Here is a 13,264-nt window from a genome sequence, read left to right on the forward strand (position 1 = left end):
AGTCAACTGCACTGACAATGTTGAAGCGGAATAAAGATATTATTATAAGGCAGGCAGATAAAGGGGGGAATGTGGTTCTTATGAACAAAACTGATTATGACAATGAAATTCTATCACAACTCAATGATGCAATTTGTTATGAGAAGGTATGTGGGAATCCTATTCCTAATCTGACTCCCATAATAAACAAGAAATTGGTGACCTGGCGGGAGAAGGGGCTTCTGAATAAAGAGGAATATATGTATTTGAGAGTGGATCATCCCAGGTATCCGTGTCTTTATACGCTACCCAAAGTACATAAGGGTTTGCCTTTTCCACCGGGCAGACCTATTGTCTTGGGTATTTCAGGTCCTACTGAGAAACTCTCGGAATTTGTAGATTGTTTTTTGCAACCATTAGTATGTAACTTACCATCCTTCATCAAAGATACCACACATATTCTGAGCATTTTGAATGATGTTGAGTGGGACAGTGACATGATGTTGGTAACACTGGATGTAGTGTCATTATATACATGCATTAACCATGAATTAGTACAAGAAGCCATCCGTTTCTTTCTACATAAAAGATCGGCTAGCTATTGGGAGCATACTGATATGTTGATTGAAATGATGAACCTTATTTTGACCAATAATTTTTTTCTGTTTAACAGAGATTGGTTCCGACAAAAGCAGGGTGTGGCCATGGGTTCCAAATTCTACCCCTCGTACGCAAATCTTTTTATGGAGTGGTTTGAACATAAATGGATTTGGGGCCCAGGTGCAAGCGAATGGCAGACTCATATATTATTCTGGGGAAGATATATAGATGATTGCTTTTTGATTTGGACAGGTGGTGAAAAGAAACTATTGGAATTCTGTGAATTTTTGAATTCCAATAATATGAACGTGAAATTAACACATCAATATAGTTCAACGAGTATTGAATTTCTCGATGTCGAAATTTTCATTGCTGAAGGTAAGATTCAGAGTAGACTATTTCGCAAAGCCACAGCCTGTAATTCCATACTTCATGCTGATAGTTCGCACCCCAGGCATCAAATAGCATCTATCCCTTATGCAGAATTTGTGAGGGCTAGACGCAATTGTAGTCTGGATGAAGAGTTCTTCCATGAGTTAGATGATATGGGTAGAAGATTCCTAGCACGGGGCTACTCGAATAAGATGGTTAAGAAGGCCCATCGCAAAGCTAAATGCTTAAAGAGATGTGACACACTAAAGAAAGACAACACTACTAAGAGGACTGATCAACCTAATACAGTTCGATTCATTACAGATTTTAATGATGCTTCATTGATTCTACAAAAATGCATGAATAAACATTGGAGTTCATTGTCCCAAGACGAATCACTGAGAGATATGTTACCAGAAAGAATACCAGTAGCATTTCGGAGGGGCAGAAACTTTAAAAGCATATTGAGTCCCAGTTTTACTGCCAATCCTCCTGAGACAACATGGCTCTCTACAAAAATGGTCGTTTTTTTTAGATGCGGAGCCTGTGGAGTATGCCGCTGGGCTTGTCACAATATAAAAGAATTCTCGGATGGGAGAACACAATTTAAGATTTGTTCAATGATTAACTGTAACACTACCTTTGTTGTATATATCATACGGTGCAAATGCCTGAAGATTTATGTTGGTAGTACAATTTGTGCACTCAAGATCAGAATTAGTGAACATGTGAGAGCGCTTAACAATGTTGACATGAAATATCCAATAGTGACACACATAATGAACTGTAACTCACAGACCAATCATAAGAGCTTTGGATTTTTTGGGCTAGAACACATCCCTAAAGATCCGAGGGGCGGCAATAGAGAACTAGCACTCTGGATCATGAGATTGAGGACCGTGGAATCTGGTCTCAACTCTGACAGGGAGTTGGAATTCTTCCTTGTAGACTAAAGAGGTTACCTATGTATCAATGATATTCAGGTTAACTCAACCATTCATTATTACTGTCATTTGTTTTCTTTGTCCAAATAGGAGGTGTTGTATGGTTTATATCTGTCTCCCATTTCCAATGGGGTTTCAACATTGAGTTATGAATCAAAATCCTTCAACAAAGTCGGGAGGGTTTTTATTATACTTTGTCTAATCTTATACAGTTGGGATAAGTTGGATACTATCTTATTCTGGTTCCAACATCAGAAGAATATATCTTTTGGTTTCTTCAAATTCTAGAGCACTGATCCGATGAAGAGGGACCATTTATGTGTTGGTTTGATTTTATTTGTTGATTTAGCCCAATTGCCCTTTGTACAGGGACATTAGGGTTTGGATGGTTATACATAAAATAACGTAGTTTAGGATGAATGGAGCTATGGTTGTTGTTTTCAGAATCCCAGTTCAGAGCCTAGGTTGGCTTCCCTAATGTGGGTTTATTGTGTATTTTCCACTCGTAGGGGCGCTTTGGATTGTCATCTTGCTTAAACTTTATATTTCTTAAGAAATGGCTTTCATTTAGGTGCACTTTGTTATTATATTTTTTTGGCTTTTTAGATTCCTAAGTTATGGTCTAACCATGGTAGCACAGCCGGTAAATAATAGTGTTCTCTCCTGCCTTATTATGAGGTGACTCCGATTTTTACAATCAATGAAAGTCTGTTTTTCAGTTTTATGTGGTTGCTTGCGTGTTTTCCGTTAGTCCATTTTCCATTTTCATGATATCCCGTACATCTCGACTTCCGGGTCCCAGACGCTAGACTCAGGAGTCGCGTACTCGCGTTTTTCTGTATCTTACCGCGTTGGGAGTTGCGTACTCGCATCTCTCTGTTTCCTTTCATGTTGATTTGTGGAGCGTATTTTGGTTCCATTTCGGATGCGGTGAGTACCGGTGTTTCTGTGATTATTACATTAAGATATTTGTTTTGTATGATGGAAGACCCGTTTTTTGGTCCTGTATTGTGTTTGATAAGGATTTTCTTCGGCAGCCTAATAGCCTTTACTTATGATTTATTTCAAGTGATGTTTCAACACTTAGGATGTGCTTTTTATACGTATTTAGACCAGAATTCAGTATTATGAGATATTTGGAGATCGTTCTTGGTTCAACATTATTTCTTAACGTGGTGTTCAGACTACTGTAAGATGTTTGCTATGTATTTGTATTTATTTTGTTTGATTTCACGCTAGATCTGGAGGTCTAACAAAGGCCGGTGTACCTGATATTCACTGATTCATGGATCCGATACCTGTATTGATATGTGAAATCGTACCTTGGAGGACATAAACCTTGTGAAACTAGGTAATTTTAAATGTAGCATTGTAGACTCACTTTTACCTTGAGCATTTCTTGAGCAAGGAGGCATAAATAGCATTATTCTTTGTTTTTTCATGTCGCATTATTTAGTCTTGAACGTGTGCATACACTGACTATAGGATTCCAGTCCACTACTTACTTACCAGTTCGTATCTCATAGACTTTGTTTGATGACGGTTGAAGTGGGTCAACCTTTTGAGGATTAGGAGGTATGACTTCCATAGTTTGTTGCATGAAAATATACACAGTGGTGTTCTCTCACATGAATATTTGAGCTTGTGGCTAGTGCACGTCAGTGTTTGTTATTCTATCGACCATATAGTTTGTTTTTCAGCTTTATACACACGTTTTATGTACCTGCGGGTAGCTAAACCTATTTCTATTTCCTCGGCTCTCATTCCACCCTTTTTTTTGGGGGGGGGGGATATTTCTGTAAGACACGAGACACTATGCGGTTAACACTTCGGCCATTTTGTTTGGGCTTTAATTGGAGTTTTGTACTAAATCTCTCTTTTGATACTTTCAAAGACTAAGTTCTAGTATTTTGGTTACTAACTCAACGAATATATTTACAATTTTAGCCCTGAAGAAGTCGTTTGGGATTGGATTGGAGTTTTCCCAAGACGAAACACGTGTTGGCTTGAGTTGTACCATTATGGAGGTGTTGTCAAACACGGCTTGAGTTGTACCATTATGGAGACATGTGTACACCTATGAGTAATAACTATTCAAAGCACTGAATAAGAATGGACTTTTCAAACATATATTAAAAGTTGATGCTTGACTCTTTCTAATCACCTACTGATTATTTATAACAAATTTATGTTAGGTGTGCCGCACTATGTACCATTGTTTGTTGGGTTGTTTAAACCTGTAAGGGATGGGTGTGTTCCCTTGTGCAGGCACCCTTGCTTTCCTTGCTTTCATGCTTACTTGAATTGAATTTATGCCATTTATGATCCTGAGCGCCTATATAACCCCAATTTTTCACCCCACTATTAGAGTTACATGCTCCATAAGTGGCCGCCGGGATACATTTGGCTTTGTAGATTTTTACCATGTTTGACGGAGAGATCCCCCCTAGTTTTTTGGAAAAGATCTTCAAGGCCGCCGTTGTTTTAATGATCTGGTCTTTTTTTGTTTTCACGCAGTGTGCCCAAGTGGCTTGTTTATCGAACATTATGCCCAAATATGAGAAGGTGGGAGCTATCTTCACCTTGTCCTCGTGAATAGTGATTTTATAGGACTTGCTCAGTTTCCTGCCACAGTTCATTATGAACATTTTCGAGCGGTTGACTGTGAGGCCCAGGGCTGTCATGTAATTTATACAAGTGGTTAGGAGTTTCTGGAGGGCTAGCGGTGTCCTGGCCATGAGTACTGCATCGTCTGCGTAAAGAAGTGCAGGAACGGGGCGATTGCCTATTTGTGGAAGGTCTTTACATTTGCTTATCAATTCACTTTCTAGGTTGTTTATGTATAATGAAAATAGAAGTGGTACGAGAACGCAGCCTTGGCTCACCCCTCTGTATATGCCAAAAGACTTAGTACATTCCCCTCTCATCCCGTACCTTACTCTTGCTCTGCACCCAGTATACAGATCCTTTATGAAATGGACTATTGTTGGTTCGACCCCCATGCTTATTAGAATATCCCATAACTTTTCATGCAAGACACAGTCAAATGCTGAGGACAAATCTATAAAGGCCAGGTGCAAATTACCCTCTCTGGTCTTCGTATACTTCCCCACTAGGATAGTTAAGTTCAGAGCCTGTTCCACTGTACCTAGTCCTGTGCGGAAGCCATACTGCACTGGGGATAGAATGTTATTTTCTTCCGCCCATGTTTGAAGTCTATTTAGAATTATTCTCCCCGCTAATTTGGCTGATGTATCGAGGAGAGAAATTGGCCTATAACAGGCTGGGTTAAGGCGATCCCCCTTTTTGTATATGGGTATGATGATAGAATGGCGCCATGTTGATGGTGGGCCTTGTGTGCAAATGGCCCTCAGTACCTGCGTCAATAGAGGGCCCCATAGGTCGGTGTTAGCTTTATATAGGTCGATTGGAACACCATCGGGCCCTGGCGCTTTCCCTGCTTTGCTTGTGTTTATAGCTTCTACTACCTCCTCTAAGGTAAACTGGGGTGATACTGCTAGGTGTCGATCTTCCTCAAAGTCTAGGACTTTTAGAAGGTCCGGAGGAGCTCTGTCATTGGGTTGACAGTATATCTTAGAAAAGTACGTGATCCAGTCCTCTTCCGAAATTGCAGTTTCCATTCTAGGGGTATTATTGTCACCTAGAACGGGAGTATTTATTATTTTCCAGAAGAGGGCATTGTCTTTCGTCAGACTAGCTCTGTGTAAGTTGTCCCATGACTTCCCTCTCAGAGCGAGTTTCCTCTTTTTTGTGGCTGTCTTATATGCCAGTCTGCAGATACGTATTTCAGTCTGACATCTTATGGGGGCACTTAGGGCTTTTTTTAATCTTGTGTGTGCTTTCGTACAATCGTGGTCAAACCAGCCGGTTTCCCTTTTCTTACCCCCTGCCCCTCCTGTCCTAATCGTGAGGGCTTTTTTTACGATGTAGGTTATCTGTTGGAAGGCACTTAGACATTGTCCTGGGGCCGTGTCATCACTAAGGCAATCAAGGAACACTTGGATATGTTCACGTAATATATCTTTTAATAATACCTGTGGGTCAGTCTGACTCCATCTCAGTGTATAACCATTACCCGGGGCTAGTACAATATCGTTTACCATCGTTACCTCTCTGGCTTTAGCCTGTGTGGCAGGGATTGGTGAAAGTTCCAGGCTTTGAGGGAAATGGTCGCTTATTGCGATGTTATGGATTATGTAATTAGAAAAATAGTGTACAAAATGTGTTGACATTAAAATATAATCGATAACTGTATTTGCACCCCTTCCATTAAAGGTTGGTTTAAACTGTAGTTCTTTGGGAGATAATTCATTTACAAGAGACAGATTATGTTTTTGGGCCACTGAATTCATTACCTCTCCTTGAACGGTATGTGAAAAGTGCAGTCCAATGCCGATATCTTCGGTATCCCAACCACACACCTTTCCTGTGGGTTCCTTGCAAAGATGTACATTAAAGTCGCCCCCCCATATAATAAAAGTCTCGCGTCTATTGCTCGCACATATTTCCTCTAGGTCCTCACCCATCTCTGTTAAAATTTTGGGGACTTCTCTATGCGTTGCATTATTATAGAAGTTGATGAGTACTAGGTGCGTATTCTGATCCAAGTTGCATTCAATCATTTGATAATAGGTTTTTGTGATTTGCATTTTTGAGTTATGTAGCCATGCCTTATTTGAGATATATGTGCATAGGCCTCCCTTTGGCCTGCCGTGATTAACCTGTACAGCTGGTGTATGAAATATCTTGTACCCATTTATGTGGACTGGATTTAATGTCCAGGTCTCCTGAAGACAGATAGAAGGAAAATCCCCAATGAAATTTACCCAAAGCTCGTTATTAATCTTATTAGTTAGACCTGCCACATTCCAGTAAAGTATAGTTGTTTCCATATATTGATAGGGTTGGGGGTGCGCCTCCTCTATAGATGGTAAGAGTGGTACGTCATCTTGAGTATAAATTATTGGAGGGAGTTGGTTCCCCTGATTCAAATGGATGTCTATGATGTTCCTATCAGATGCCATCTCGCGGGATACATCTCCCCTGTTCTCGGTAGGCCTTTCTTTATTTACATCCAGGGCAAATTCATACGGAAAATCTATCTTCTTCCTGTTTAGTCAATCCAAATCTTCTAGCGTTGTAAGTGGTTGAAATCTATTACTAAGAGAATTATGGTCCAGGGTATTTAGTACTTGTTCATTTACGGATTGTAGATCCCTAACGTTGCGCCCCGAAGATCTTGGATAAAAGAAACCCAAGGGTAGCAATGAAATTCCTTGACAAGTGGCTTGTCTAACACCTAATTTGTGGATGATACTATGCACCAAATCTGGGGTCTTGAATGAAAGAACCACACAGTCTCCTTCCACGCTTCCACTACTTTTTCCCTGTTTCCTATCCACTTGACTCTTCTTGCCATTTTTATATCATTAAATAGGACCCCCACCCCCCAGGACCCAAACGTGTTCCTATACAATTCAGGGCCTTATTCCTCAATGCCGGCCACGTTTCCCGGTGTTGATCACCTATAGGGGGAACATTTGTCAGGACCACAACGTATGGAGTTGCCTCCGGAGGAAGATGTAAATGGTCACTAGGTATGTATGTAGACTTCGGGGGTCTTGTTTCAGTATGTTGAGGCCTTCCTTTGTCTGTTCGGGGAATATTTGTCCTAATTAGTAAGGGAGTGTTGGGCAATGTGGTGACTTGTTTATGATTAGTAGTTGGTACTGGTGGAAATGATTGTATGCTGGTTAGAGGCTTGTGAATAGAGTGTATATGGCTAGTACTTGCTGATATAAATGGTACCTGTGGTTTAATCAAGAGCTTTGAGAACGGGTGTGGGTCGTTAACCTTATCTAGAGGTATGGATTGGGAATTTCGCTCGAAATTCAAATTTGGCAATATTAAACTTGGATTTTGTTTTAGGTCGTGTGAGGCCTCTGGGTGTAAAGACTTTATAAATCCCATGCCTGCCTCGACCTTGCACTCCACTACTTTTAAGCGTTCCAACAGGGAATCCAGTTTGGCCCCGAATGATGATTTCATGCTATTTATTAGGTCACAGAGGTTGGCTAGGAGAGATCTAGTCGTATCTACTGGTTTAATTGGGAGTTTCTTCCGAGATGACTTCTTTAAGGGCTTTCTATCGAGTGTGGGTACCGAATCATTCTTAAGAGATTTTTTAGGGGTATTGTCTGCCTTATCTGGCGCCGGCTTCCTTTGGCGTTTAGCTACAGGTGAAAGGTCATCTAATGAGAGAATTGAATCTGAGATATTTTGAATGCATCCATTTTTATCTGTTGCATCTCTGTTCAGTGCTTCATTATTACACCTTGTAGAATCATCAGTTATCACCACGTCCGTTGGAGATTGGTTGTTATGTTCTTTGGATGTCAGGATTTTCCCCTCTACATTGGCAATTTGTTTGTCTATCATACCCATGGCCCCTGAGATGTATTTTAATATGGAGGTACTGTCTTTTAAGCTTGGGGGGTGACTCAATTTTGAGTGCTTCCTCTTCCCCATATTTTATGTGATATCACTCTAAATCCGGTATGAGAAAATGGGGTATTTATATATAAGGTAAGTTACGCTTAGTTAATTGTGTGCACCAGGATAGCACCACCCCAACTTAGATAATTAAATGAATTAGCAGAAAGTAAAGCACTTTGCCGTCAGGTAGCAATCTGTTTGAATATAGGTTAGAATTTAAAAAAGAAGAAAGATAAAAAAAGGAAAGGATAAAAGGATAAATTGTCACTTGTTTGTCCCGCGTATGATAGCTCCTGGGATATTCCTACACTCGGTGTCCCACCAAAGGCTGAAGGCGAATCCCAAGGTTTCCCAGAAGAGGCCACTGTCCGGGTCAGTAGGGTCAATAGTTCCTTTGTCTTCTCGATTCCGGTTAGTATTTCTCTTTCCTTTATAACCAGGGGCCCTCAAAAAGCAGTTGAAAGAGGGGGGGCCCAGCCCAGCCTCTTCCTGGCAATGACGGGCCCGGGCTTCGCCCGGGCGCGTCCCGCGACGGCGGGAGCGCGAAATGGATTTAAAGGGCTCCTGCCCTTGAAACAAGTGTCCCCGGCTGCAACGCGCTTCCCGCGACGGCGGGAGCGCGAAATGGATTTAAAGGGCTCCTGCCCTTGGAACAAGTGTCCCCGGCTGCAACGCGCTTCCCGCGACGGCGGGAGCGCGAAAAGGATTTAAAGGGCTCCTGCCCTTGGAACAAGTGTCCCCGGCTGCAACGCGCTTCCCGCGACGGCGGGAGCGCGAAATTGATTTAAAGGGCTGCTGCCCTTGGAACAAGTGTCCCCGTCTGCAACGTGCTTCCGTCTACTCTTACTGCACTCTGATGTAGTGTTCTTTATAAAGGTGTGTCTTCATATGTTTCTTAAATTGGACAAGCATTTGGGTTGTCCTGAAGGGTACTGAAATATTGTTTGAGAACCTCGGTGGGAAAAGGCTGCTGCCTTGTTCTGTCTATTGTACACTTATTAGTATCCAGTCTGATGGTGTCCTGGCTGTGGGTGTACGGAGAGCTACCAGAGATGATGCTGTTGTATGAAAGGTAAGCAGGGCCACTAGTATTGGCTTTGTAAATAATGCAGCTAGTTTTGAAAATGGTACTGACCGGCATGACGCATATGAGTTCCATCAGAATGGTGGCGATGTGATCATATTGCTTCTGGTCCTGGATGACACATGCTAATAAAATAATGAAACACTTGTTTTTGTCCTTTGGTAGGAACCAGCACCTCTGTATGATCTAGCTATGCTGGCCTTGGAGAGTCCCGACAGCGGCTGGACAGAAGAAGATGGTCCTAAGGAAGGCCTTGCAGAGTACATTGTCCAGTTTCTGACGAAGAAAGCAGAGCTGATGAAAGATTATTTTTCTCTTGAAATTGATGAGGTAATTTCTACCAGTGCTGGTCTCTCTAATGCTTTGACTGACTGTATTGTACCGACTGTTGCAAAGACTGCAGTGTCTCTGTTAAGATTTGCATACCCTGCCACTCCCCCGTAGCTAAACTTCCCACAATGTCATTGGGAAAGGGATATATTAAACATTTTTCGGAGTATGTGTTTTTCAGAGCATATAGAAAGGTTTCCCGGTCCATACTGGACTGTGCACATTTCGCTAAATGTTTAAAAACATCTCTCCAGTTCTGTTCTTAGAACGTTTTGTGTACCATTATACAAATGCTTACAGACTGTGGACCAGTCCAAACAATTGTGATGATTAGTGAATCACATTCCAAGACTTGTATGTAAATACTTTGTTAAAAATATACATATTCCAGTTTCTAATTTCCCTGCTTATAATCTGAAATGCATATTGTGACAGCAGAACTCAAATGATGTTTTTCACAGCCCCTCACCCTTTGTCTAAATATTTCAATGCTCAGAGGCCCTCATCAGGACACCACCATTCTTTTGTATCTACTACAAAAGATGTACATTTTTCGTACAGGTATAAAGGTTTCTCCTATTATTAGTTCTCCATTATTGTGAGCTATTGTCCTACCAGTTTGTCATGCTTCTATATGTGTGCCCAATGTCACAACCTTCGTTCTGATGTCAATAATCGCTACACAGTGCATTATCCTTCCAGGGAACTTTGCTTTATATCAAGAGTTGCTGATTTCAGGTACGTAATGAGCTAGCAAGATGTTCGCTCCCAGCACTCTGACCTCTAGTTCTTTTAACATTTTAACTTTGTGTTAAAATGTTCATCATAGCATGAAACCTGTGAAACTATCTGAAAAATGTCTACCCATAAATTACTCATTCCTTTGATAGTTGTGGGAGGGATCATTGCTAGTGACAGTAGGAAGAGAGGCTTCCTGCCTGCCCCTCATATCATAATGTGTGAGAAACTAAGACATCTGTAGTAGCATCTTTGAGGTCTTGAAAGAGCTTTGAACTTAAGAAACGGACCCAACAATAACAGTCACTTACTTTGGGGCAGCAGATTATTAAAATAAACCCACATGTAGAGAGGTGAGACAGGCTGCTCCAGAAGAGATGTGCCATGAACACAAGGTGTTTGGCTTATTGAGGGGGACAACAAAGTAGACCTCTCATCCATCCATTTCTTTGGATTTTTGACAGTGATAGAGAGTTGAGAATGTCAAAGTCTTTGTGGGTATATCCTGCACACGGGGTGCTCAGGAAGGGAGAGGCTAGGCAGGGAGTAGTAGCTGAGGTGTTAGTCAGCCCACTTAGCTGATGGTGGATGGGTCCACGCAATTCCATTTGAGTTCCAACGGGACATCTTAAGACTGTATGGCAAAAAATGTAAAACAGTTTCACACAACCATGCTAAACTAGAGTCTGCAAGAGGTACTCATCCTATAGATTCTTGAAAGGATGTGAGGTACTTAAGTATTATGTGACCAGTCTGCTGTGTGTCCCCCTCATGAGTTTGACTCAGAGATTTGTGCCATGACAGTTTGAGCATTGCCTTTGTGCTTATTGGTCGGCAGTACTCTTCTCCTGGTTAACACAATACACGTATCAACTTCACATAATAGTCCTTCTTTAACGTTGGATAGTTTGCAGTGTCTAAAGAGGCAAAGATGGGAACAAACGCCTCTTAGTTGGGGGCAAGGTTAACAATGAAACTTTCTTAAAAATCAGCCAGTGTTGAGATGGATGGTCCGCCCCTTTATGAATAATGGGATAGCAGGAGAGAAGGGAAAAGCCAGAACAACTATCTTATATTTGGTATGCTGACCTTGCAGAAGAAACTGTGGAGATGGAAACGCAAACAAGTGAAATGCCTGGCAATCATGACTTGAAACCAAGGGTTACAGAGTTGAAAAGAACTGAGTTTTGATTCTGTCGCTATTAACTAGGTTACTTCTTTCCTGTTTATCTGCGTAGGGTATGGTTTCGGTTTCTAACGTGATAATTATTGAACATTTGTTTTGGTGGTGGGGCATTGAAAACTATTCTTGTGTACATATGTATTTATTCTGGCGTTTTAAAGTCGATCTCAGTCTCTTGCTCTGTCTACTTCACTGGAAAAGCATAAGAGACGTGTTGTTTGTGCCCATAACTGAACTGCTTTTTTTTTTTTGAGTTTCTGGAAAAATCCTGACACCTATCCTTTGGGAATGCTTCCAAGGAACGGATTTTCTAGGTTACGATCAGATAGCAATATTGAATCCTACCTTTGTTAAACTTTTTTAGACCTTTCTCCTTGACTCATGAAAAGACTAATTTTATGATTAAAGACATACGTTTGCTTTTTAATTATTTGTATTACAAACATAACACAATTATACATATCCATTACGGTAGGAGGAGAATACTAATCCTTAGGAGAAAGCCGGTAACATAGAGAGCTCTTACATTGTTCCTCTTACAACATGTTACTTAATTTTCTCCCATCATTTCAAATTACTCACTTAAAAAAAATAACCTATGGTCATTTGCTCCAGGTAGGGTGGCCACATAGGGGGGTAGGGAGCACAAAGAGCACAATGTGGGATTTTAATATTAAACATCCAGCAGTCTCTAAAGAAAAACAAACTTACCTTACACAATAATATTGCATCTCAACAAGAAACGCCACCCCATCCCAACACCCACTTGCCACCCATTCAAGAAATCCAAAGGACACCAAAAAAATATTTTGAACCAAATCTGACCCATTAGTGAGGTTTACCAGCTGCTTGGCCTCTGACTTAATCCCATCTTGGAAGGCACAAGCAGTATATCTTTTAGAAAAATAGACTTGCTACTTAGCTCTACCCTTAATCTTGTTGGATACCACCGTACAGCATCAAATCCCATCCAGACAAGTGCTTTTCCATTCCTGTTTCTCTGCTGAAGCCTAGGAAGAGAAGAATCATGTTCCGGCCAAATATCACTGTTTGTTTAGGATTGCTGTCCTAAGGACCGCGTCCATTTCCTTACTCAGTCCATTTACCATAATTGGTGAGGGGTCCCCCAGGGTGGCATAATACACGCTGCAGCCCTTGGGACCCCTCCCAGGTCACAGGGCCCTTGGTACCTGGCGTACCTTTTACAAGGGACTTAACTGTGTGTCAGGTGTGTGCCAGTTCCCACAACCATGGTACCGTTTTTGGAAATAACATTGGTGCAGGAACCTGGTTAGTGCGCAATAGTAGTACTTAAGGACTCCCTAGAGCCATCATCCTCAAGCGTGGCAAGCTGTAAATGCCATAGGGGGATCGCTGGTCAAGCATGTGGTGGATCAGATGTCAGAAGAAGAGGGCTATGATCTGAGCGGGTGTGACCCAGATATTTTGTAGACTGCACCGAATGGAACAACCACTCAGAGCACAGTAGTCTATCTCATCTGGTATGTTAATTGTGTA

At 41.4% G+C, this 13,264-nt stretch overlaps 1 protein-coding gene across 1 annotated transcript in view; it reads left to right on the forward strand.

Annotated features, from left to right (window-relative positions):
- Positions 1 to 13,264, forward strand: part of MLH1 (mutL homolog 1) — a 340,404-nt gene that overhangs the window by 276,858 nt on the left and 50,282 nt on the right. The window contains exon 16 of the mRNA XM_069215008.1: positions 9,661 to 9,825. Within this exon, the coding sequence (XP_069071109.1) occupies positions 9,661 to 9,825 (165 nt within the window). The remainder of the gene's footprint in view (positions 1 to 9,660; positions 9,826 to 13,264) is intronic.

The sequence above is a fragment of the Pleurodeles waltl genome, chromosome 2_1 (assembly GCF_031143425.1).
Source record: "Pleurodeles waltl isolate 20211129_DDA chromosome 2_1, aPleWal1.hap1.20221129, whole genome shotgun sequence".
Classification (NCBI taxonomy): domain Eukaryota; kingdom Metazoa; phylum Chordata; class Amphibia; order Caudata; family Salamandridae; genus Pleurodeles; species Pleurodeles waltl.